General features: G+C 38.2%; 2 protein-coding genes across 2 annotated transcripts in view; one reads left to right on the top strand and one right to left on the bottom strand.

Moving 5' to 3' along the window:
* The window catches only part of LOC134800243 (uncharacterized), a 299,703-nt gene that overhangs the window by 48,151 nt on the left and 223,680 nt on the right, over positions 1 to 27,872 (bottom strand). The window lies entirely within an intron of this gene.
* LOC134800366 (uncharacterized) lies at positions 16,984 to 27,482 on the top strand. The gene is made up of 4 exons (XM_063772866.1): positions 16,984 to 18,251; positions 18,476 to 22,588; positions 23,305 to 23,423; positions 27,436 to 27,482. The coding sequence occupies exons 1-4, from the start codon at positions 16,984 to 16,986 to the stop codon at positions 27,480 to 27,482; spliced, it is 5,547 nt and encodes a 1,848-aa protein (XP_063628936.1).

Raw genomic sequence — 27,872 nt, forward strand, 5'->3', positions numbered from 1 at the left:
TAGCTACTTAAGAGCGTTGTAGCAGCAATTTAACGGAATTATAAGGGGTAACAGGAGTTATAAGAGGTGTATATTAACTGGGTAAGAGACCACCAGTTACCCTTTATTCAGCTAATATGTCACATGTGCGCCCTAATACCGGGAAAGATTGACGTTGGGCTGAATAAAAGATAATTAATAACATACTTTTACACCTCTGCCTTAAAAATCAGCTATTATATTTAGTATAGTGACGATGAACGCAGAGGTGAACATATTTATATTGAAGCAAAAACGTTAAGCGCAAAGACACCATAAGTCATTTTGTTAAAGTGTTTTGTTAAATGTTTGTACATGATCTTTTATATATTAATGCGAGAAAGATCTTTGGGAATGCAAGTTTATTGACATTATATATATACATTATCTAAGAAAATTTCAGTGCGCCACGAAAATAATCAGTATTTATTTAAATGAATGATATAAATAAGCTATGTGAAAAAACTATTTCAGTGGTTTGGACATAATTATGAGCTAAAAAGTTAATAATACGTTATAGGAAGTACTAAACTAATTTAGGTTAAGAACTCAGGCACAACACCTTATTGTTACCCTTAAAAGTTGGAAAAGCAATTTCAATTTTGTAGGTTATATACAATAAAATGGCGGTCAATGTTAAAAAGCAACGTGAACCGTTAAAATTCTTATATGCAGCATACGACTGTTATATATGTGATAAAGATACTTAAGTGAACCACTATAAAGTCCAAGTCGTTATTTCGATACACTAGTGAACCTCTAACCAGTTATAAGGCATCTTGTGAACGTTTTAACAGCCGCTATGCAGACAGTCCCAATGGTAGTATAATAGGCTGCTTAGCGGTAAACATGTTCAGCGCTAAGCCATATTATGCGCCACATGTCTTCGATTATACGTCTATTGGTTTCATAATAGTTCACTCGTTCTCCCTTATAATAAGTCAGCGAAATAAAAGCTGCTTTAGCGGTAAACATGTTCAGCGATAAGCTGTATTTTGCGCCCCATGTGTTCCATTATACCTCTATTGGCTTCATAATAGTTCATTCGTGCTTCCTCAAAAAGTCAGAATAATAAAAGCTGCTTAGCGGTAAACATGTTCAGCTATAAGCTGTATTATGCGCCCCATGTGTTCCATTTATACGTCTATTGGCTTCATATTAGTTCACTTGTGCTCCCTTAAAAGTCAGCGTAATAAAAGCTGCTTAGCGGTAAACATGTTCAGCGATAAGCTGTATTATGCAATTTATGCACCACGTGTGTTCCATTATACGTCTATTGGCTTCATAATAGTTCATTTGTGCTTCCTTAAAAAGTCAGCGTAATAAAAGCTGCTTAGCGGTAAACACGTTCAGCGATAAGCTGTATTATGCGCCACATGTGTTCCATTATACCTTTATTGGCTTCATATTAGTTCACTCGTGCTCCCTTAAAAGTCAGTGTAATAAAAGCTTCTTAGCGGTAAACATGTTAAGCGACAAGCTATATTATGTGCCACATGTGTTCCATTATACGTCTATTAGCTTCATAATAGTTCACTTGTGCTCCCTTAATAAGTCAACGTAATAAAAGTCCACAATTACCTCCTTATACAGCACATGGCGTAATTTTATCCACTAAACAGACCTTATAACGGTTAAAGCATTTGATAACCCTTAAAGCTGTATAGGGTCGTAGCAAATATACCTTTATATTACTCTTTGCGTATTAATGGTAGTTTTCAGAGACGTAATGCAGCTTTTAATCAGCCCTAAGCTATATAAATATCACTGAGATCTATTATACACCTGTAGGCCCACGAGTGTGCTCTTATAAGTGTCTTAATACGCACAGAGCGTTAGATAGAACTAAAAGTGAGTAGTTATAGAGCTATCTGTGCTACTTGGGAGGCTAATGGCTCCGGAATGTTCTTCAGGCTCCGCTGATCCGATCAGCTTCCGTAGCCTATCAGTGTTTTAATGGATTTTAAGGAACTCAAAAGCTTTCTTTTGGAACTATTTTACTAGCTACTGTGAAGCGCATTATGAAGGGACTAAGTTAAAAAAAAAAAATTGATATTTTTTTTATGCTTTGTCCCTATAGTGTGGGGTATCGTTGGGTAGGTCTTTCAAAACGAATAAGGGTCTCCATTGTTTGATATAGTTAATATTTTCGGAAATAATCGCTCCGAAAGATATATAATATCGGTCCAGTCGTTTTTGAGTTATTGCAAAAAAACTTTTTTTCTTAGTAAAAAGACGTAAGGTACAAAGCGCTGCAAAGGTACTCGTACTTATGCTTGAAATGTACATGATACTTACCAATAGCTCTCGTTTGGCCTATTTTGACAGGTTGGTAACGACGAAACCCTACACTGAGCATGACCCGACATGCTCTTGGCCGATTATTATTCTTCGTCGATTCGATAATTAGGCAACTGCTTCTACATACGCCTCATATGAGGTACTACTACTAAGTTTGGCGCATGCACTGCACTTGCAAATGAGACATGACATGTGCCGTACTTAATTTGCACGGCTAACCTATATGCAAATAAGGGTCTAGCTCTTGCTGATTTGCCAATTTTGGGCACGGGATACTAAACAGGGAGTAGAGTATTTCGGTCACGGAAAACTGGTTTCATATTTGCTATAGATTCCTATTTTCAATAAACTGAAATTAAATTTGGTTATGAAAAAAATAAGGCCTTGTTACCCCACCCACAAGATGGACAGACGACCTTGTTAAGGCCGCCGGAGGACGCTGGATGCGGGTCGCTTCCAACCGGTACGAAAGGAGGTCCAAGGGGGAGGCCTATGTTCAGCAGTGGACGTCTTATGGCTGAGATGATGATGATGAAAAAATCTCCAGAATGTTATAGCGCAATAGAACTCGCTGCTGTGAACGCGTACTACCCGGGATTTTTTAAAATATTGTATATAGGCATTTTTTTCTAATTTATCTCGAATATTTGTTCGTGTTCGTGAATGGGTATTTTATGTGTATCTAAGTATGTTTTATCTTTATAAGTCGCCTAGTATCCATATCACAAGCTAATTGTGTAACGTCCACAAATATTGAAATATTCAATATTAAGGTGCAGGTAGCAATTTCGACTGCGGGATAATTTCAACTAAGCGAAATATCTTCCATGTTTTACATTATTAACTAGAGTCACACACAACACACACAACACATCTTTTTCGCTATCTGGTCATATATGGCACTCTAGTTAATAATGTAAAACATGGAAGATATTTCGATTAGTTTAAATTATCCCGCAGACCCCGCAGTCGAAATTGTCCCGCTGCACCTTACTATAAGTTTGGTAGAGTCAATGCATATACATTTTATGCATAAACTGCTCAGTGCTCACTTGCTCAGGTAGGTAATTATGGTATTAGGTAGAAGGGAAGAGAAGTAGAGAAGAGCGCCTACCCGGTGGATAGACATAGTAAAGGCATATGCAGGACCCAAGGCCCAGACCTGCCTGCAAATGGCGCAGGATAGGAGTGCCTGGAAGAAATTGGTATTAAGCGTTGGTAATCACAACCTCAGCAATGAGGATACGACTGGAAAGAAGAACAAGGTAATTAATTATATACACACATTAAGTTAACCCGTAAAACCTCGTAACTATCTAAGTCCTTAATAATATCACAACCTGTATAAATAACACATTTAATACAACAATAATAGGATAGTTTGATGAATGGAATGACTGATCAAAATGAAAATAGCTTGCGTTACTGGGAAATTCTGCTAAGACACGCTCGGGTGGATGAGAGAGTGGCATGGAGAGGCTGGTTAAGCTTTTAGAATTAAAAAGATTTCCCTGAAATCCGAGTAAAGGATTGCTACGTCACAAACCGAAATACGAGTAGGTCCCTATTAAAATACCTACTTACTTATTTTGTAATGTTCGGCGTTGGACTAGGTATCTTAATACCAAAAAATATACGTGTAAATTTAGAATCACAATACATACTATTAGGAGAAACTGAGCATTAAGTATAGGTACCTACTGTACATACAACTCGATTTTCCTGGTAATAATTAGAGAACTTTCATCACAATATTAGGTACTTAAATATAAAATACATTATTAATCTTCTTAAAGTGATTTGATTAAATTAACAAATTATCGCGTGAGGAGCTGACGAAATATTGTTTTTCATATGCCAAAACCGTTGGCACCTACTTGTATTTTTTTTTATTAATTAATTTTTAACTTTAACGTCATAGTCGGGTTACAGTTGGGTTACAGGTAATATTCTACGAGAACTTCTGGTGGTGGCGTTTCATTTCGATCCCTTAATGAGAATATAAAGGCAAGCTAATGTATAAAATGTTGAAGAAAACGTTGTGTGTGGAAATGCGCTTGTTAATTTTTTTTTACTAAATGCGACTCCACTCATTCCGTATTCCATCAGCGCAATATGCGTTCGACCTCACGAATGTGCCGTCATTACTCAAAGTCCGGACCCTCACAACTAACTTGCTTTTTTCTCATACACCACTTTCTCATACCAAACATTCGTCCAGTTGCAATGGGCTATATAAATGAGTTATACCCATGAATGGGATCCATTTATACGAGTTGAGCGATGGATCAGCGTATTGTGAGAAAAATTATATCCCAGTGACGTGCAGCGACATGGTTCGCGCATTTTTGTAGTGGCTGAACATTATTGCCTATTTGTCTCTCTGGATGTAAACGAGCCCAAACTATATGGGTATTTTAACAGCGGGCCAAAATTGTTTAACACTCTTTGGGGGTATATAGGTAATGTAAAGTGAAAATTGTAAGCGAGCTAGGCACTGTGCTCGTAGCCGATAACGTGGTTTTTCCGCTTTGTAGCTAAAAGCGCCCAGGAACAGAGAACCCGCCGAATGGGTCGCTGCTCGCTCGCAGTGATTGTGTTAAAGAAGTGACCATTATTGTATATGCATCTATACATAGAATATTTGTAGAGTAATTAAATTTTAGCTTCAACTAAAGCTAGCTTCTTTAAAGATTTGTTTCAAATTTAGCTTTCATTTTTTCATTTCTCATGCTCTGAAAGAGGGTCATTGTTGTTCTAAAAGATATGCAGAAAATGATACGTTTCTGCACTAAAGTATTTTAGGATCCAAGTACGATTTTTTTTTTCGACAAGCAATTGATATTTGGGTATAATTGAATGTGTTATACAATTTCCATTCTGATATTTGACTCTTCATTCCATGAATAACGATACTTTTGGTACCCTCAAAAAATACTATAAACATGGATACTTAGTCATAATAAAAAACACATAAGTGCCTACATTTTACTTTCCTCGTATTCGAAATGAAAAGTAGAGTGTTTAACTCGGGTGAAAGCATCATTTCACCCCTTCTTTAATAATCTACTATTTCTCAATCAAACCCCCTACCAATAACTTAATCCTTAATTTATGTTCAATTTTACGGTGCAATTTTATTGAGAACGAAACAAAGGGAGCCATTAAGGGGCAGGTTGTTTCAAAGACAGCCCTTTAATTTAACCGTCAGTTAAAATTTAACGACAAGGAAAGTTTGACAGTTCCAAGATGACAGCTGTCAGGGCCACATTTCATGTTAACCGGTTGCACCGGTTGTTGTTGTTTAGTTTTAAGACGAAACAGGAGCTGAGTTTTAAATATTTTAAGTAAATATACCCGTCTCGCTAACGGAAGCGGCACCTAAAAGTAGTGCGATAAGGACAAGGCGATCCTGCGTAAAAATCTCAAAAATCGAGGTTTCGTACTCCTCTGTTTCCTCCTCCAAAACTTAACCAATCGTAACCAAATTTGGAAATCTAAATGATTATGAAATTATCTGTGTCGGACCGTTTTGCTTTTTTGGCTAATTGATATCAGTTTTGAATGCCACGCCTCTCATTGCGGCATGGTCAATTAGGCCATTTTGGCCATTTTTGAAGGGCTCTAGCGCCTTAATAAACAAAAATATCAAAAAAAGCAAAACGGTCCGACACAGATATTGACAATATTAATCTGTGTTGAAAAAATCATTGCTCTAGCTTCAAAAACCACGGAGGAAAACGAGGAGTACGTTTGTATGGAGAAATGACCACTCCCGTTGGCTCTTAAGTTTATAAAATACATATGTATGTTAGTCTGTAAGGTATTTGTAATATGGGCCTTGTTGCCTGAATTAAATTTCTAAATAAATAAATATATAAATAAGGACTTGCGGTTCGAGCGCCATCTTGATGGTCACGCGTCGTGATTAATTCCTTTGTTTTTTGCTCATTAATATTGTTTATTGATACTGGCGAAGTAGTCCCACTGAACTGAAGCTATAATTTTAAAAGAATGAATGAATTAAAAGGCACTTTAGAGGAAAGGGGACGGCCGTTTCTCCATACAAACTAAGTCCTCATTTTCCTCAATATCTAGTATTGACATAATGGAAAATATTAATGCATAATTTGATGTATATTAACCATAGCTATGCCCCTGTCTGTATTTTTCTGTCTATACCTGCTGTTTCTGCTTCAGGAATGAATCAAGTATTTTCCCTATTTAATATCTACCTACAGATTTCAGTTACAGCTTCAAAAGGGATCTTTAAATTTCATTTCAGCAATTGGAGTTGTGACCGAGGGCCTCACAAAGGCGGGCTAAGTGGGCAAATTAGACTACCGGCACTGAGGTACCCTTTCAATTAATCTGTACGAACGATTCTAGTTGACGGAATGCGGGGTCTGTAGCGCATGGTTATTGGATATTGGAATGATTTTGGTATGCAGTGTGGGAATCGTACGTTACTGCATAGAGAAATAGGTATTACTGGCTGAGCGTTAAACGGCGAGGGATGCGAGGCCGTTTAGTAACGCGGATACAGAATTGGTAAGGTTATTTGTTTTATACAAAATGCAGGTCACGCGTCACCCCACTGTGAATGAAATTCACATTTCTTCACTCTGCGTCGGCGTTTTGCCTGAAATTTGACTGTATCACAGTTCGATGTACTTTTTCTAATTCTGGCATTCTAATTACGATAATTTCCGAAGTAATTTATATAATGAACAGAAGAAACAAGTTTGTTTTAACCTTTTCGACGCCATGTCAAACACAAAAGCAGTCACACGGACGCCACGTCACCGAAGTGTCAAAACTGAAATTGAACTTTATGCATATGCACGTCGTAGGTCTATGTTGCTCTGTGGTCTGTGACCGATTAATCAGTCTTTGGCGTTGAACCTGCGGTGCGGATATATCGGTCATTGGCGTTCAAAAAGTTAAATACATATCGGTGGTGGATAGTAGTCTTTGCTTCTCTATATCGCGTTTAACAAATGAAAATTATAAACTCCGGTACTTTTATAGTTATTTAAATGTGGGGAAATGCATTAAAATAGTGACCGCGTAAAATGCATGATATGAATAAACAAAACGGTTCATTGTTATGATAACCAGGTCTGAAGATAAAGTAGTTTGAGACTGTCACAATCTTTTCACAACGATATAGATATGAATATTTCGTATATTTTATTTACCTACACACTAAGGCCGGTATACCTTTAGGGTAGAATAGCATGTTTCGTGGCCTGGTCTGGTAGTTACCAAGCAAATTAGCAGGGTTAGGGCTGCTTTCGACGGCTCGCGAACTCGCATGCGATTTTAGTTACATTGCGGACTGGTTGGTTACGTCCAGTTACGTCCAATTCAACCGACCGATCAAAACCCGCAATGTAATGAAACTCGCATACGAGTTCTCGTATCATCTAAATGAGCACACATCAGGTTCCTTGATAAAATGAGTGATGGATTGAACCAACGGAATCACGGTTTGCCACGGCATTATGCTGAGTGGGAATCCTATTTTAGCGTCCAAATGTCTTTTATGTCTGCATTCCTTTCTTTTTCTTAATGTACTATATATTGACGTTAAAATACGATAGCAGCAGTAATGTCACAATAGAGAGTATTATTGACAGTCGAATGTCAATTACCTACACATCTGCAGTTGGCATCCGAATATCACCTTAACTCGAGCGTTCTCCGTTGCGGTACATTAAGTATACCGCTGCATGCATCTCTAAAACATAAATACTTATTAAATTTTCATGTATCCCGCAGCCTTAGATTGTGCATGTCGGTGCGGTGCGGAATATAAATTCCCGGCTGCCCGCCGGCAACACCTGGTATGTGAAATTCTACACAGACCAACACAGACCGAGTAATTTTGGAAATAAATGTTGTTTTGAACTATTCTGGAGACTACATGTCATTGTGTTACAATGTAATTAGGTAGTCGAAATTGAGTAATGTTTGATTTAATCATAATTTAATTTGTGTATGTGTGTGTAACCATCTAAAACCAACTTGTTAAGCCCAGAAATTCTGCGTATTGGTAATAAGGTATGAAAACTAATAAAGTCTCAAAATAAAATCTAAAGAATCGGATTCTTTCTGTACGAGTAAGTACCTTCTTTTCAACCCTAAAGGGGCCCACAGATTACCAGTTTGCCTGAAGATATGAGCATGTCAGTTGTTCGGAGCTGTCAAATGACAGGCTGATATCGTCCGGCGAACTGGTAATCAGTGAGCCGTGGGCCCCTTAAGTGGTTTTCACAAACGTCATAGATAGGCGATTCAAATTTTGATATAAGTAATATGCATCGTAATGACGGATTGCTATTTGTTCTTGTAGCTTAAATAGGTAGCGGAGTTTTAAGAATCACAAAGGTTAATCGCCGCCATACAATCGAAGTTACGCTCTAAATTTAAAACGACATCCAGACAGTTTTATATAAAAAACTTCTATTCGCTCTATTTTCTTTGTATGATATTTTTTCAGCAACGAAAACTAGTCCCAGACTTATGTATATGTATGTCACGTAAATGTTCATGTCAAGTTTCATGTAAATTAAGTATGTCGTTTTAAAATGAGAGTGTGACTTTGTATGGGAGCGGTTTTTTGCCGGCGGGTTCATGTGACTCTTAAGACAACAAAATAAAGTCCTTTACCACTTCTTTCTGTAGAGATCTCAAAAGTGTTGAAAACACTGCACACATCGATGCATAAAGAGCTCCAAATTTATCGCGCTGGATTGAATCGCGTTATCGGTAATGCACTCTCCGAATGCGAATTGCGTCGTTACTTAGAATGTTCATGAATTCAGGAAGCGTATTCAGACATGCAAAATATGATTCTAATTCAATTTTGATATAAATGCGTTGCGATGCTGTTGTGCTGCATGCGAGCGTGTAGTGGGGTAAACTATCCAATGATTGGCATGTTAAGGAACTATTATAACATTGCTGTTTAGTGAAATCTCAGAAAAAAATCACAGGACAGAAAGGAAACTTTCATTTTCTTTCCCTTACAAACATTTCGATTCCCAAACAAAAATATAAAAGAAGTTCCCGAAATTATGCCATAAGGAAGTTTCGCAATTTCGGAAAGTTTCCAAGAGCACATCAGTAAACGCCAGTCCTACTCATATATGACATAAATTTTCTATCCACCAAGTGAAATTCTAATATAGGTAAGTAGCAAACCAACGACATTGCTGAGTAATGTCCCCACCTTCATAAACCTGTCCCCGCTCAGATGTTACCATATCGGGAATATAAACTCTGGCCTTAGTCCAAACACTTACCAACTGAAATTAGGTACCATTCGGGAAAAACCAGAATGATTTCATGTTGATAATTTTTGGTGATGTCAATCGATCCTGTTTTGTAGGATTTAAAAGTTTAGGTAAATTAGATCATTAAAAAAATAAAATAAAAAAACCAGCAAAGTGCAAGCGCGGGCAACGACAATATTTCAAGTAATACAATGCAAAGTCTTAAGCCCGCGAACTCTTATAAGTACAAGCACAATAAAAGTGTCTATATAATCTTATAAATACAACATACAACACAACACACATAACAAGTAGGTACACAGCACACAACAACAACACACACAACAAGTAGGTATACAAGTAGGTAGCCCGCATACCTACTCGCATATCTCATCCGCTACCAGTCCTACCATTACCATTTTCATGTTGATAATTTTTGGTGGTGTCAAAGGGTGCATTCGAGATGAAGTGAAATATTATTTCCTTGTACAAAGAGTAGGTAGGTACCTACGTATAAAATATCCTTGATTGAAGAAAATACATTGGTGTTTATTTAAATAAAAAGTGTAAGTAGTTACCTAAGCAATATATTTAGTATCAGTACCTATCTAATATTATATTATTTCCTTGTAGGTAATTGTATAAATCATATGATTATTCTTTATTTACATGTTTTAAATGTTCAGTCGACATTATATTGGTAATTAACTACGCTTTTTATGAAAATAAAAACACATCCATTTTCTGCACTCAAGGATATTTTATGTGTACTCTTTGTAGAATTTCGAAAACACATTTCACACTAATTATTTCTAAAGCATAATCTAAACAGTCCCAATTTTATCTCAGTTTCGACACGATATTATTACCACATTCAACCCTCAAAAAGCTCATACGAAATCGATAACCGCGCCATAACACCAGCCCCTGTAATTCGAATGGGAAAAAACCAGAATAATTTTCATGTTAATAATCTGTTTTGTAGGAATATTTACATAAATATTTAGGTAAATTAGATCATTACATTATTGGTAATTACGACGCTTTTTAATAAAATAAAAACACATCCATTTTCTGCAGTCAAGGATATTTTATATGTACTCTTTGTAGAATTTCGAAAACACATTTCACACTAATTATTTCTAAAGCATAATCTAAACAGTCCCAATTTTATCTCAGTTTCGACACGATATTATTGCCACATTCAACCCTCAAAAAGCTCATACGAAATCGATAACCGCGCCATAACACCAGCCCCTGTAATTGTAAAGTTGCTGACGCCATTACACCCAACAATGCTAAACAAGTTTGTACTTAGATGTAAAACTCAAATAACGCTACCCTCATTTAGAGATGGAACACACAGCTCAGTTGGTTAGAAGACTTTTTGAAAAAATATATAAACGCCGGCAGGGTCGGCCTAAAGGGGCCCACTGATTAACAGTCCGCCGGACGGTATCCGCCTGTCAGTTGTTCGGAACTGTCAAAATTTTGTTCTAACTGACAGGCCGATACCGTCCGGCGGACTGTTGATCAGTGGGCCCCTTAAGAGGAGATGGCGGGACGACCTGGACACATTTCTCTGCAACTGAACGGATGCTGCAGTTAATCGGGAGGATTGGAAGTCTAGGGGGGAGGGAGGGCTTTGCCCAGCAGTGGGACACCTTATAGGCACGATAAAAAAAATGTACGGTTAAAAATCGCTGGACTATTTTATTCAACGGACCAGCCGTGGTATCATTGTCGTATTTTTATCACTTGTCATGCCATGTGTCAATTTAGAACGTGACAGGCATGATGACAGATGATAAGGAACCCACCATCTTTACTTAGCCCTACAGCAGGCGAATGATGGGTGACTTTATCCAAGCGATAAAATAAGTGTATTTTTTTAAAAACACGCGATGTCTTTATCAAGCTGTCACGTAGACAAAACAACAATCATATTCGCACAGGAACCTTATTTTGATTGTAATAACTGGTTATGGATTTGATCTGAATTTGATCGGACAGCTGTCAACAGCAACATTTCTGGTTTAAATTGTTTTCACCGGAAACAAGTAAGGTTTTTTGAACATTAGATGCAGTGTGTTCGTAAAATCTCTACAGAGCAAATTAACAAGTGAAACTAGAAATTAATTACGACCAGTGGACTTATAACTAGCTAACCCTTTGGGCCCCGTGCCCTGACCCTTTTCCCTGATCCGAAAAATTGCCATAACACCATTTAAAAGGGCTTGTTATGGTTAACAGTAAAGTTTAGATTGTGTTTATAGCAAATATAATACAATTTCAGCCATTAGTAATATAACCGACTTTAGAATTATACAATAACTTTATGAATAGGTACATCAGTAGTTTGACTTCAACAAAAGTCACTTTCCAAGAAAGAATGCGGGAATTACCATCAAAAATCACCGAATCACTATAGGTAGGTAGGTATAGTTCTTTTTTCTAATGCTAAAAAAACGAACTAAAGGTAAGTATGCCTATAATAGGTAGGTACTTATTTGAAGAGTTCCCTCGATTTCTTCAGGATCTGATGATCAGATCTTATGTCCGCTTTCGAGGATACCCCAATGCAAGAAGCCCGGAAAACGCGCCTATGTGACGTAACCTTTAGGCGGTCTTCACATTATGCATATTACACATATGTAGTGCATAATTGTTTTCCGTCGTATTTTCACGGAAACGTTCGTATTTGTCATGCTACTTCAGTCAACCAGAGTACTTTTTGTACCGAGACTGACTAAAATAGCAAGACACGTTCGTACGTTTCCGTGAAAATACGATGGTATATATTATGAAAAGAAAAAGTTTACCACTCGGCCCTACAAAACAAGATAGACCCATTGTTTCCAACAAAGTTAACAGAAAACAGAATCTTAAAATCTGAAACTTTCGAGAGCTCCTTAAAATCTAATTTGCTTAACAAAATGCTGCAGAATCGAGGCGAGTCGTACAAAGAGTGTAAATTCAATTTTTATTGACAAAGGCTGGTGGGGAGGCCTTAATGTGGCGAAGAAGTGTTTAAAATGCGACCGAAGTTCGTAAAGTATATTAGTAAAAGAATTCGTAGGAGATGTTGTGTTTCACGAGATTTCCATCTTAAAGCAAACGAGTATTTTAATATAGGCTGGTATTTGGCTTTGCAATCTGCATCACTGTACAACGTACGATCGTTTTAAATATTTATTTATTTATTTAATAATTTATTTCATAAGACACGGTACATCATAGGTGTTACATTGAAATATTAGGGGAGAAGGGGGTAGCTATCACTGGAGGCAGCTTAGAACAAATGCGTTTTAAAATGTATTTTTGATGCGATAATGATACAAATCCATATTTTGGGCTTGCAACATCGACCCACACAACTGTCACCTGACATATTTGAAGTTTGACAGAACATGAACGAACCAGTAGCTTATTTTCTTTTCGATGCTACCCGTTAGCGGTATTTGTGCAGATTTGTAAGGTTTCTCAGGCTGTATTTGAAGGAAGTGGTTAGTGAAACTTAATTTATTAGATAGAGCAATCTATTATGTTTAGTGACGAAGGATGATTAATCAAAATTTGCGATGTTTCTACAAAATAACGACGTTTATTTTTTTAAGTAGGTGTTGGGGTAGTTATGAAAAATAAATAGGAGGCAGTTTTGATTAGCAGTCTGTTCAAAACTACCCCGGCCATAAGAAATGTGTCGTGACAAGCACGAATATCTAATGTCACTATACAAATTTCCTAGCGGCAACACTGAACAGCGCCCTCTGAGTGGAACTGTGGTAAGTTATTCCAACGTGACAAGTTAAAACCAGTATGGCACGAAGCGTGCGAGTGCATAAAAGTGTAATATACAGTGAGGAAGCCCACAGCTGTCCTGAGTCGTCTAAAGCTAAGTATTTTATGTTACTTGGTGCTCGCAGTGGTGGTATGGTTTCTCTATGCAATGATCTCCTTAATCGAAGAGCAGTAAGTTCATATGAGATTAGCTTGCCACGGAACCTGCCGTGGAAGCTATTCCTGAGACCATCTTAGGTAAGGCAGACTAGGTATCTCTGTCTGGGTATGACTTGAAGTGCCCCAGCTCTCGACTCTGTCTGGGTATGACTTGATGCGCCCCAGCTTTCAACTCCACCTGGGTAGACTGGACGCGCCCCAGTGTGCGAGAGCCGTGGCGGCTTCGGCTGCACGGCTAGAGGTGTGTCGATGTACGGCCGTAGGCACACCTCGGCTCGGATGTTAGGCGTCCGAGTTATCCGACCATGTGTCGGCGGACTCCCCGTGGGGGGAGTCCTTAGAACCTTCATCTGGCCGGGTAAGATGGTACTCTTTTGCTGTAGAGATAATCGTATATGTATAGTAGGTGATGGTTGTATGAGAATGCCATATTCATGAGCAATTAAACCCACAGATTTCGGGGCGACACAACTAGCCACCAATTAAGTAAAGCGAAGCAGACTGAGGCTCCTCTGGCCCAAGAGAAGTGGATCAGAAAGAGCGAGGATAAAGAATCCTTCATAGGAGATGAAGGTATGTATGCCAAGCATTCTGTTACTTACACCCCCACACCACAAACAATAAAAATTAGTGGCCGCCTTTCCCCTTTTACGGTCTTATTTGTATACCGTAAGTGGCTGGGGGAGAGGTGGCCACAATGGTGGTTAATGCTGGGATCCAGTAGATAAGGAATTAAGGCTTATAATATAAATAAAGAATGCAAGGCATACATTTCAATATAATCAGACATCTTTACTAACAGAAATCATAGATGGCGCTACTGGTATCAAAAGCTGCGAGATACTATTTTTTACGAATATATGTTTGAAGTGTTTTCTTACGAAGTCTGGTTCGGCATTCATTTAGGCTCGTTTAAATAAAGAGGCTGGCATTTGTATTTATTAATTGAAGATAATTTGAGTAAATAAGTCATATTTTTATTTTGCGTAACAAGCGGAATATCAATTGTACGGAATGTACGGAGTACCAACTTGAAGAAATTGCGTATGGTGACCGGAAACAGGACAACTACGTTTCCGTCATGGTTGTATTTATGATTTATTTTACAATTAGAATGTAGTTGTAAATTATCAAGAAGAATATTCAGAGATAAAAATGAAAAATATTGCAGCATTTGTCTGTATTTATCAAGTATGATATTTATTAATTTATTATTAAGAGAAATACTATTGTGTAATAGTGCCTTCGAGTTGCCAACATAATAGCAAGAATAGGCTACGCAAGGTGTCTAGTAATGGCGGCAAGATGAGCAGGTGTTGCTACACTAAGAAGGTTACCCACAAAATCAACGGAAGGGTACGGATTGTCGGGATTATCAAGATAACTAAAGAAGATGAAAGAATCGGTTACTAAACGGATTCGACTTGGAAAATTTAGGCGAGAACTGATTTTCCAATTAGACGGTTGGATAATTAAGTTATAACAAGCTGTGCCTAGATATAAGTAGGTAATCTATTTAATTTTGTGACATATTAACTGTTAACATGTTGAAAGATTGGCTGATTTATAGGAATATAATAAGAAGAGAAATACTAGTCGTAATAACTAATAAGTATCTTATAAGAAATATGCGCGTAGTGAAGACGGGTTTGTACACTCTGTATTTTACTTCGCATGTTTTCTTTTTACTTTAGAATTATAAATTTAGTTTTAAAAATTCAAGTGTATGGCTATTTATAAGGAATAAACATAAATATTGTGAAAATTACCGATAAGAGTCCGAAATTCGTTTCACAGTTTATAGAAATTTTGGGGGAATTTATGTTGACTATGGCAACATTGAAGGTTGTACAGTACTCGTCCTACCATTTTGAATCGTTGGCGGATGGTCTCCGACCAGTTGCGAGTTCCCCAGGAAGGTTCCTTAAATTACACAGGTAATCTTGACAAATATTGTAATATAAAGTGCAGCGACGAAGTGTTTAGCGTGTAAATAAGTAGGATCATCAAAAATTCGTTCATTTACTTTAATAGGTACAGTGAACTCGCCTCCGTCAACCACACCGGACAAGACGAAAGATTTTCATCGGATTTGACGAAAACCCCGGATAAGACTGCTTAATACCTGGACTAGACTACTTCTCGGTAAGTTTTAAGCATCTACTTTACAACAATACAACTCAATTCTTTAAATAAAACAAGAAAATGCGATCGTCATTTGCTTGATTTGCTTCGGCGTGCGGCGGCGGCCATGATTGGCCTAACTTTGGACGTCCAACCAAACAAGGAAAATTATCTAATTTAGCGAAGTTTCTTTCGATATTTATGCGAATCACCATGGAAATAAGGGTCTATTACGGTCTTGTATTAAAATATTTTAACTTCTAGAAGTAGACGAGGTGAGATATAGTAAATGAAAATAGACCCTATCTTTATGGTAATACGGTTCGTATTAGTGCGGCTGAGTTTAGAGTCGTAGTAGAAACTTCTAGAACATCGGATGTACATGGCGGATTTTAATATTTTCACAAGTTATAAAAGACCTTTTTGAACATTTTCTAGGGTTCTTAAGATATATAAATAGGTATATTTTCATGTCATCATGCATCTTATTGGAAGTTTAGAAATACAATTTGCTTCCTTTCTGATTGGATTTGCAGTTTATAACAATAACAATTGTGCTGTGTATATATAAGCTAACATCTTCTTTACAGGATATTATGGTGACATTTATGTGTTTTTAAATTTATTAAATAAGTGTTTCGTTGAAGTGTTCCAATAATTAAACAAACAAATGAGTGAAATAAAACTAAATAATTTTTAAATAATTAACTATCAAACAAGTGAAGTAGAAATAAAAGGTTAATAAATAAATAACCCAAACAAATAAACAAAATAAAAACGTTAACTTTCATCATTTGCAAGTGAGCTTAAGTTAGTGACAGAAGATTTTGTATTGTGGTACCAGTGTATAAACGTCAACGTCACTTACTGATTTTGACATGGCTTAGGCTGGTGTAATCTATAAATGAATGATAAACAAAGATTACACATTCGTATGTCAGTGTGTATGTTATGTTGCCTACCATAAATTATTTTACTTCCTTTCATAATAATTTCAAATAAAGAGACATGTATTAATAATTAATTCAATGGTTTTAATTAATTTAAATTAAAAAGAATTCAACTTTCTTTCTTTAGTTTCAAACTTAAATGGATTTTAGAGAACTTTAGTTGGATTTAAATTTAAATACTTTGAGATTATTAAAATAAATAATATGTGGAGTTACTAAAAGTTAATTAACCTAAAATATTAAATTATTTAATTGGTGTGACCGTTCATATTATTAGGGAATTAAAGTAAACGGGTTTGTTTCTGTGCGTTACAGGCTTAGACAAGATTACGGTCTAGACAAATACCAGAATGGACGACATTCTTTTAGCAAGGCTTAGGCTCATTAATGACAAACTCACAACGGACTTAGAAGTAATTCCGGTTACTGTTAATTTAGAAAATTTAGTGCAGGCTCAGATCACCTACAGTAAATTAGAGGCATCACTAAAAAGACTTAACGGAGACCTGACGGAGTACTTTAGGCTGGCTTCGACACCCGCATCTGATGAAATCTGCTTGATAAGTGGACTTCAACTTCAAGCAGAAGAGACTTTAGCCGAACTTAAGGTGAAGATCGACCAAATATCTACATCAAGCAAACCATCAGAGAAGCTGACTGACGCGAACTCCTCATGCAGACTTCCTAAGCTTCAGCTGCCGGTGTATAATGGGGATGTACTGGCGTGGTATGAATTTTGGGATGCCTTCAGAAGCAACATCGATGAAAGGAACCTGCCGGATGTGGACAAGCTTTCGTATCTTAAGACTTCAGTCACGGAAGATGCCAAAAAGGCCATTGACGGTCTAGCGACTACTAGCACCAACTATGCTATTGCGGTTTCAATACTGAAAGAAAGGTTCGGGAAAACTTCACATCTCATAGACGCGCACTATGCCACATTATATAAAATTAAGATGGCCAAAGGCAATGCGGATGATTGCAGAAGGACTTTCAACGAAATCGAAAGAAATCTCAAGATTTTAGAATCACTAGGTGAGAACATTAACCATAATCACCTGCGCTTCATGCTACTAGAGAAGTTTCCTTCTAATCTAGTATATGAGATAAAACTTAAAGTTAAGGATGATTCCATTCAAGAACTGAGAAGCGAACTGGATAAAATCATCACTGCCAAGGAGGATGCGGAAAGGATATCGGGTAGGAAACGCCCTCTAGACACAGAAGCTAGTACGGTCGGGATTCTTCATGTGAATGCAAAACGCGCGAGATACGCAAGCCAGTCCCAACTACGACACAGTAACCAGAGTAAACAAAACCATCAGGGAGGCTTCGATAAGAGACCGATACAGAAGAAGTTTAAGGGTTTCAAGAAATATAACAATAAAGCGAACAGAACAAACCAAACTTCAACTTCAAGCAAGGATCAGGAAGAAACTCAGCGAAGTCCTCCAGAGGTCAGGAAGGGATTGGAGTGTATATTTTGCAAAGGGGGCCATTATAATGATAGTTGCCCTGAAGCATCTACTTTAGCAGAAAGAAAGAAACGGCTTGAAAGACGATGCTACATTTGCTTCAGCCGGAATCATGTAGCAAAGGCTTGCTGGAGAAAGAGAAGGTGTGCCCGTTGTAAAGGAGAAGTACCGCATAACAGAGCATTATGTCCTTTAAATTTTCAGAAGGATGCAACGGAGAAGAGTCAGTCCTGACTGTTCTAGAAGAGGGAATCACTGCACTCCAAACGGCAACAGTTTATGCAAGCCCCATAGATGATAAGAATAAACAATTTAAATATAGACTTCTTTTAGATCCAGGTTCCCAACGCTCTTATGTAACATTCAGGACTGCGAAGGAATTAAAGCTTCCCGTCGAAGAAGAGAGTCATCTAGTAGTATTCACCTTCGGCGACGATCCTCCCAGAGAGATACATAGCCCAATAGTCACCCTTCACCTACTATCTAGAACAAACAAGAACATAGTAATACAGGCTAACTGCGTAGAGCATATCTCCAGAGGTTATATACCTAATGTCAAGATGAAGAACTTACCGGAGTCATATACACTAGCGGACGACGGGTCGCTAAGCGGACCTGTACAGATCTTGGTTGGAAACGAATATTACTGCAACATAACTTACGAGAAAAAGGTACAACTGGATAGCAATTTGTTTCTGATCGACTCTGCACTTGGTTGGATAATTAGTGGTAGAGCAGAACCACAGCTTAGAGACGAGTCGTATGTAGTGACTTACACTCAGACTTGCATTGAAACGAAGCTTCATCAACCAGATCCACCTCTTTGTAATGGAGACATAAAGAGCCTTTGGGAACTAGAATGTATAGGTATTAGTGATTCCCCAAGAGCAACTAGAGAAGAAGAAGCCATCAAGTATTTTAACGATACAACCTTAAAATTAAATACTCGTTACAAGGTAAGCTGGCCTTGGATAACTTATCCACCAGATTTACCTAATAATTTTGGAATGGCTTTTGGTCGTTTATCAAGCTTATTGAAGCGTATGGATCAAGATACGTTATTAGCATACAGTGATACGTTTAAACAACAATTGGATAAGGGTATAATAGAAGTTGTACCTACTTCAAGAACGTCAACAGGTAACGTCGTTCACTACCTACCTTTCCATGGAGTACGTCATCGAGGAAAACCTATGAGAATAGTCTATGATGCTAGCTCTAAAAGTAGCAAGGACACCAAGAGTCTGAACGAATGTTTGTACCGAGGACCACTCATGCTAGAAGACCTCACTGGCTTACTTATAAAATTTAGAACTCATAGGATAGGTTTAACCTCGGATATAGAAAAGGCGTTTTTACAGATGGCGTTACACGAGAAGGATCGTGATGTAACCAGATTCTTGTGGCTCAAAGATACCTCTAAACCGGTATCTCAAGACAACCTACTGTACCTTAGGTTTTGTAGAGTTCCATTTGGCGTCATTTCATCACCGTTTTTGCTTAATGCGACTATTAAGCACCACCTGTCCAACGCAGAAGATCAGCAAGTCAGACAGAAAGCAAACGACATATATGTGGATAACTTTGTTTCGGGTACTGACACTACGGATGAGGCGATGAAACTCTACAGAAATCTAAAGGGATCTTTTCAAGATATTTCAATGTCACTCAGGGATTGGAGTTCAAATTCTAAAGAATTTATGAAGAAAGTCTCTGATACATGTAAAGAAGATAAAGTAAAGGTACTTGGCTTAGAATGGGACATCAAAAGGGATACTCTTCAGTTGAAACCTAACTTACAAGAAGAAGCTGTCACAAAAAGAGGAATACTGAAGACTATTGCATCAATCTACGATCCATGTGGTTATGCAGTACCCTATACCTTATCATCTAAACTCTTTTTACAAGAGCTTTGGAAAGCTGGAGTGTCATGGGACTCACCATTATCGAGCGAACTAACGGAAGAATGGAATAAGATCCGACAGAACTTAGAAGCCATTAGAAAGGTGTCGGTGGACAGATGCTACATGAAGACACCAGTGGGAAAAGGCTACCAACTACACTGTTTCACCGATGCCTCTCTACAGGCTTATGCAGCATCAGTCTTCTTAGTTTACGGCTCGGAGAAAAGCTTCATTATTGGTAAATCTCGTCTGATACCAATAAAGGACCAGGAGAGTCTCAAGATACCTCGTCTTGAACTTTTAGGAGTACTGATTGGCAGTAGATTGATAAAATTCGTTCTTAAGTTTCTCCAGCAGAAGATAGTAAGACAAGTCTTATGGACCGACAGCCAGATCGTCATAGAATGGTGCAAATCTGACAAGCTATTGCCACCCTTCGTTGCCAGGCGGATAGAAGAGATCAAAACAAATAAAGATCTGGAGATCAGATACCTTCCAACAGAGCTAAATCCAGCTGACGTCGGCACCAGACCCACCTGCTCGAGAGAGGACAGGGAGAAATGGCTAAGTGGTCCACAATTTATAGTTCAAGATCCGAAGACGTGGCCAACAACTTCTGGCGGTGGACCAACCAGTTCTCTCTTGATTGGGGAGGGTCTTGGGATCCAAGAAGACGAAGAACTGATGGAAATAGTTGATCCAGATTTACACAACGTTAGTCCGATGGAAACGGAGGACAGTATAACTGAAAAGGAAGTAGCGAGTCATGACAATGATCAAATGCCAGATAAGTTACTAAAATTGAAAGAAATTCAAGCTGAATACTTTCCTCTAGAGGTAGAAGGAAAGGTAACTAGTTTAAGTTTGAATTTAGGCATATTTAAAGACATAGATGAGTTACTGAGGTGTAAAGGTCGTATGAAACACGCAGACTGGTCGTTTGATAAACGCTACCCTATACTTATACCAAAAGATTCAGATTTCACCAACGAAATCATAATGAAGACTCATCAAGAAAATAAGCATGTTGGAGTAAGTCACACGTTAGACAAGATAAGGGAAACTTACTGGATACCACAAGGAAGAAGCCAAGTTCAGAAGATTTTGAGGAAGTGCTCCGAATGTATGAAGCATGACGGAGGGCCATATAAACTACCAGAAACTCCTGCGTTACCGAAAGAGAGGGTCAATTATAGCTCACCATTCACATACGTTGGTACCGACTATCTAGGACCACTTCTAATCAACAATGGGAATGGCAATTGTAAAAGGTGGATTAGCCTCTACACATGCTTAGCCGTAAGAGCCATTCACTTAGAAGTTGTAAAGGACCTAACTGCGGAAGAAGGTTTAATTGCCTTACGTAGAATGATTACAACAAGAGGTGTACCTACCTTAATAACGTCTGATAATGCGGCTCACTACAAGTTACTCTCAGAGATTCTTCAGAACCCATACTGCGTAGAGAAAGAGATAAGATGGAAATTTATACCACAGTTAGCACCATGGCATGGAGGATTCTATGAGAGATTAGTTGGTTTGGTTAAAAACTGTATGAAGAAAACATTACAGAAACATTTGTTGAATGACACCCAACTAGTAACAGCGGTGAAAGAAATAGAAGCAGTTCTAAACACAAGACCCTTAACTTACGTAGATTCAGAGCCGGATCATGTACTAAAACCTTCAGACTTTCTTACAATGGGAAAGTGTATCATTATGGAAACTTCAGATAAGGATCCTACAACGTCGCAAGGGACGGTGACTAAGGACAATTTAATTAAAGGTTGGAAGAAAGCACGGATAATTCTACGAGAATTTAAAGAGATGTTTGAGAACAGGTATCTCCTAAATTTGAGAGAAAGATATTCCCACCATCCTAAAGAACCTAGAGTAACATCAAAGTTAGCACCTAAGATAGGTCAAATCGTGCAGATTAAAGGTGACACGAAGAATAGGATAAATTGGAAAGTTGGGAAAATAGTATCTTTAAAGGAAGGCGCCGACGGTTTATGTAGGGTCGCCACGGTACGAGTAGGAGATACAGAGTATACAAGATCTATCGCCCATCTCTACCCGTTAGAGATCGAAGATGGAGAAGAACAGTGTAAACAAACATCATATTATGAAGAAAGTGTAGAAGAACCGGTGCAGCTTCCTGATCTTCCACGTCCACCAGACAAGGATGACGTGACGATGGAATCCTTCAAAGACGTTACTGAGCCTCCATCTGAGCAAATATCCACTCAAGAAGTAAGAGATCAACCAGAAGAAGTACAGCCTCATGCCTCGCCAGAAGAGGAAACGTGTTCCTCTAAACAAGCAGTTGAGTCTATATCTAGTGAGTTAAACGAGCCTAAGTCTAAGCCTAAGTCTATGTCCGAACCAGAGCCACTCGCGGTCGGCGACCTCGAGTTTTACGACCACACTGTTCCCGAGTCACACCACCTGGAGGAAGTTACGCCAGAAGGACAACACGACGAAGCAAGACCTAAGAGAGCGGCAGCTCTCAGAGCCCTTGAGAAGATCAAGGAGTGGACCAGCAATCTAGTCGCCGTGCTGTTGCCTGAGGCGGGGTGTGTCGTGACAAGCACGAATATCTAATGTCACTATACAAATTTCCTAGCGGCAACACTGAACAGCGCCCTCTGAGTGGAACTGTGGTAAGTTATTCCAACGTGACAAGTTAAAACCAGTATGGCACGAAGCGTGCGAGTGCATAAAAGTGTAATATACAGTGAGGAAGCCCACAGCTGTCCTGAGTCGTCTAAAGCTAAGTATTTTATGTTACTTGGTGCTCGCAGTGGTGGTATGGTTTCTCTATGCAATGATCTCCTTAATCGAAGGGCAGTAAGTTCATATGAGATTAGCTTGCCACGGAACCTGCCGTGGAAGCTATTCCTGAGACCATCTTAGGTAAGGCAGACTAGGTATCTCTGTCTGGGTATGACTTGAAGTGCCCCAGCTCTCGACTCTGTCTGGGTATGACTTGATGCGCCCCAGCTTTCAACTCCACCTGGGTAGACTGGACGCGCCCCAGTGTGCGAGAGCCGTGGCGGCTTCGGCTGCACGGCTAGAGGTGTGTCGATGTACGGCCGTAGGCACACCTCGGCTCGGATGTTAGGCGTCCGAGTTATCCGACCATGTGTCGGCGGACTCCCCGTGGGGGGAGTCCTTAGAACCTTCATCTGGCCGGGTAAGATGGTACTCTTTTGCTGTAGAGATAATCGTATATGTATAGTAGGTGATGGTTGTATGAGAATGCCATATTCATGAGCAATTAAACCCACAGATTTCGGGGCGACACAACTAGCCACCAATTAAGTAAAGCGAAGCAGACTGAGGCTCCTCTGGCCCAAGAGAAGTGGATCAGAAAGAGCGAGGATAAAGAATCCTTCATAGGAGATGAAGGTATGTATGCCAAGCATTCTGTTACTTACACCCCCACACCACAAACAATAATAATTAGTGGCCGCCTTTCCCCTTTTACGGTCTTATTTGTATACCGTAAGTGGCTGGGGGAGAGGTGGCCACAAAATGTTCATAACTGCCCCGATATTGACTGGCATTTGGTATGTAAATTGAAACCGTAATAATATTTTAGTTATTTTAGTAAATACTAATAATGCATTTACCTAAATTCCATGAACTAAGTGGTTCAGTACTTATTACGTTTAGTCATGTTTAATATAATATGATTTATTTATTTATTTAACAGATAAAATGGTAAGGAATTATAAAAATAAAGAGAATCACAGAGAACCAAAATATAATAAATACTCATATAATTCGCTGTTAAAACATTATTGAGGTAGTTTTGAAAAATGGTATTTGCAAAACTGCCTCCAGGGGGTAGCTTTAGTAAGATTTCAATACTTTTCAAAGGTACCCCCACTGAGGCACCTATGAACACTCCAAAAAACATGAATGTACAAAACTACCCCATCTCTGTTGTAACTGCAAATTATACGAGTAAACTGTTAACACGATTATTTCTAGTGACAAACTGTGCCAAGTACAGATAAAAAAAACGCGTATATCTCGATATTATTGCCGTTACAGCCCATTTTTCAAATCTACCCCATGTAAGTTCAAAGCTACCCACTCTTGGGGCAGTATCGAACATTATTCCTTGAGTTGTAAAAATCTAATTTGTACTATTATCTTTAGCATTATATATATGCAAATACAGTAATTACATAGGTTAATAACGTAGGTTATTGTGTAGAGGCTTAAAACTGGTTTCAATAAGTAATATTTTGAACTATGACAATTAATGTAAAAAGTGTACCAGGCTGCCCCCCTCTCCCCTACTGCCAAACTGCGGAACAGTTTGATGGCAGTTTAGCTCTTGATATAATTATATTTGTGTCAAATAGATATAAACATGCTGTATTATTTTAACTTAATAACTAAGCATGCAAATATAATTCTATCTGTTCTATAAGGCCTGCCGGATCAGCAAAGCCGGGTCTTGTACATTATGGTTAGGTTTACTCCAGAGAGAAGTAGGTAAATAGTAGGTTGAAGCATCCAATTTTGGCCAATTGATCGAGTCGAGATCGAATTGGTGATTTTCACCCGAGTTAAATACTACTCTATTTTTTTTTCATTTTGAATACGAGGAAAGTAAAATACCTACTTTTACATGTGAATTATTCAGGAATTATTATTTACGATACAAGTGCGAAAAATAGGAAATTCGCAACGAGTGGCGAATTTTAAAACCGAACCAACCGACGGGAGTGTTTTAAATCGACACGAGTTGCGAATTACCGATTCGCACGTGTATCGTACAACGTTTTACAGTACAATGGTTCTTTAAACGTTCGTAGTTCCGTAATGTGCTTATTTTAACACAGGGTGTCGTAATGGAGCACCAGATATACTGTAAATACTGTAAAAAGACACTTCACCCGACGTCGTTGGCAACACGTGTCGCGGGACATTCATTAGTAGCCTACTGTATACTTCAGTAGGGATAGTCTATTGTCAACATTAACAATATCTGTCCTACAAAGGTACCACGTGTAAAGCACCTACTCGTGTATCGTCTCTGTGCGACCGACATTCGAACTTTTCAAAGTAATTAGTACAATTTGATTTAATTCTCGTCACAAAAACCTTCCGTCAAGTAGCCGCCCCCATAAAATTGAAAAACGTACCTATACCTACTCTCATTTTAAAACGACATGCTGAAATCTCAAGTAATAAGAAATTTGGCATGAACATTAAAGTAACCTGTATTAGGTACCTCTATCTAATTGTCTTTTAGGCTCAAATTAGATATAAAAAAGCGTTTTGAGGAATTAATTCCCAGCAAGTTAGAAATCATTTTAATACCTCCATTACGTCCTAAATTCGTATAATCCGAGTTTACTCCATCCCAGGAGGTGTGGATAAATTTTGAGGGCCTTGGGAGATACATTTTACCTTGGATTGACAAAACCACTCGCTGTAGAAGGAACCGACCGTCAAAATCAATGTTACTACCAGTAAGGTTATTGTGGATCAGATACTGGTAAAAAAAACGGATTTTGACACGATTTTACAAAAAAAAAGAAATTTAAAGTGGCGGCCATTTTTTACAATTTTTGACTACGAACTCATACCCTTTTGGATCCTCAAATATCAATTATTGTTATCATGATTAGAGCAAATTTACCATCGCACGTACCATTTTTGGAACTACAAGCAAAAAACTGAAAAAGGGCAAAATTATTTCCACAACTCCTGGAATGGAGCAAACACGGATTACGCTAATTCAGAACCAAATGAAGGTATTAAGACGATTTTCTGCTTGCTGGGAATTAATTCCTGGCAACAATCTAATTTGATTGGCCTATTTGTTTAGGTAAGTTCCTAATTCCTAATATAGGTGTGCAATAAAGAGTATAGTAGGTACCTATTTAAACACATTTATATATATATATGTCTGGTATTCGTTTTTGTTGATCAGAACATACATTGGAACATACCCATAGGATATTTCTTCAACCACAAACGTCACTTTTGACACTGACAAATCAGTATCCGGAATAGCGTTGAAAATGTCGGAACAAAATCAAATGTTTTTTTCGGGAATTTATGAAATTTTCGTTTTTTTCCGGATTTTTAAAGAAAAAAACCAACCGACTGATAAGCCTAATGACACAACTGTGACAACTGAACTGAACTGACACTGACTCCGATCCGATGTCAAATGTCACCAGTATTAAGAAAAATAACCGATTGAAACCTGTTTAAATCGTTTTAATCGTTTTTTTCGGAAAAATTGAAGCGGTAAATCTCATGGTTTGTTTCCGTAAAAATCCGAAAAAAAAAAAACGAGCTGTTTGAAAAGAAATGGGATTTTTTCCGGAAATTTTCAACGCTAATCCGGAAACAGATCGAATAACAAATACTCGAATTGCCTGATAGATAGATAAGTTTTGTATGTGTATCGTCTAAAGTATTTTGGCGCGTTTTTCACACGTGTAGGACTGATACAATTCAAATGATATCAATTTGTAAAGCTCTAATGCCTATTAGTAAAGCATTTAGATACACACGTGTTATAGCTCTCAACCTCTCTTAAATGCGGGGATTAAAAGAGAATGACACGTCGTAATACATTACGTGTTTAAATATAAATTGGAGAAGATAGGATTAGAGAATGTTTCAAGACTAAAATGTTTTTGGGAACAAAATTGTACGTACTTCGCAAGTGTATTAGAAATTGTATTTTTATTAAGTACTAGCTTAACTCGAGAGATTCTGAGAGAGATTGCCCTAAAGCAAGTGTACACGCTCGTAGGGGCCTTATCAGATATAATTAATTAATTTATCTTGAAGTTAATTATAATACCGGTCTCTTTGAGAAAGTTACCAAAATTTAAGTTCAGGAACGCACCCTTGAAATTAACGGAATTCACTTAAAACACGCTGGAGAGTTATACTAAACGTTATTCCTTCGTCTGTTAAATTCCCGCAGCGGGCGGGAATAAAATGACCACGTCTGCCTGCAGCCTCCATTTTTCATATTTCACCGCGTCTGCCACGGGTTGGGCGGGCCAACGCACCCGCCCAATTAAACACGGAATTATGAAGTTTCCATAACCTTAAAAGTTTGTTGACGATACTGACCAAGTAGCCTATCCTTGTCTAACGATCTCGCATTGTTATATGTTAGAGCAGTGAAGAACCTATTCTTGGCACTCAACTTTCCGTCAAGAGAGAGAACCTAAAAATGTCCCGAAGCGGGACAGTGGCAGATGAGCCGATATTCCTTCCTGGCAGCAATGGGAGAACGACAGATGTCCCGATATGTATGTGCAAAACGGCGTCTGACATTGCGTTAAGAGCAGCACGGGTGTATAATTAAAACACACCAACAAAACAGGTATTAAGGCAGAAACACTAATAAAAATCCCTCATTTCACAGGTAAGTCGTACACGTTAGTCGGCTTTAGCTCAGGGTTGCCAGGTTAGCACGATTTCCTCTTAAATCGTATTAAATTAGTGCCTTTTCCGCATTAGTGGTAAATGTATATTTCACTGCCATCAATTTGTCTTCTTGATATTCTGTCCCGTTAGCCAGGCGACAATAATAGTAGCACGGTTTGTTAGAAGAACTCTCGTACCAACTTGTATTATTGTGCTTGTTAGATGGCCCGTTGTAGAAAAGCCTATAATTACCATAAAAATGCATGTTTTGTTAATTTAAATTCCACAAAACAAGGATCGTATCTATGGAAAAGACTGACAAGAAAAAGTTAATTCACCAATTAATTAGTTAGGTACTTAGTAAAGTAGTTTTATTTGGAAATAACGGAAATAAATACTAATACCTGCCCGATTCGAACTAGATACCTACGTCAA

The sequence above is a fragment of the Cydia splendana genome, chromosome 19 (assembly GCF_910591565.1).
Source record: "Cydia splendana chromosome 19, ilCydSple1.2, whole genome shotgun sequence".
In the NCBI taxonomy this organism is placed as follows: domain Eukaryota; kingdom Metazoa; phylum Arthropoda; class Insecta; order Lepidoptera; family Tortricidae; genus Cydia; species Cydia splendana.

What these genes read in the sequence shown, in the direction of transcription:
- LOC134800366 (XM_063772866.1), top strand. Translation starts at nt 16,984, where the DNA reads ATGGACGACATTCTTTTAGCAAGGCTTAGGCTCATTAATGACAAACTC. An exon ending in GCTTGCTGGAGAAAGAGAAG is followed by an intron (nt 18,252 to 18,475) that starts GTGTGCCCGTTG and finishes TGTAACATTCAG; the next exon opens with GACTGCGAAGGAATTAAAGC. An exon ending in ATCCTTCATAGGAGATGAAG is followed by an intron (nt 23,424 to 27,435) that starts GTATGTATGCCA and finishes CTCATTTCACAG; the next exon opens with GTAAGTCGTACACGTTAGTC.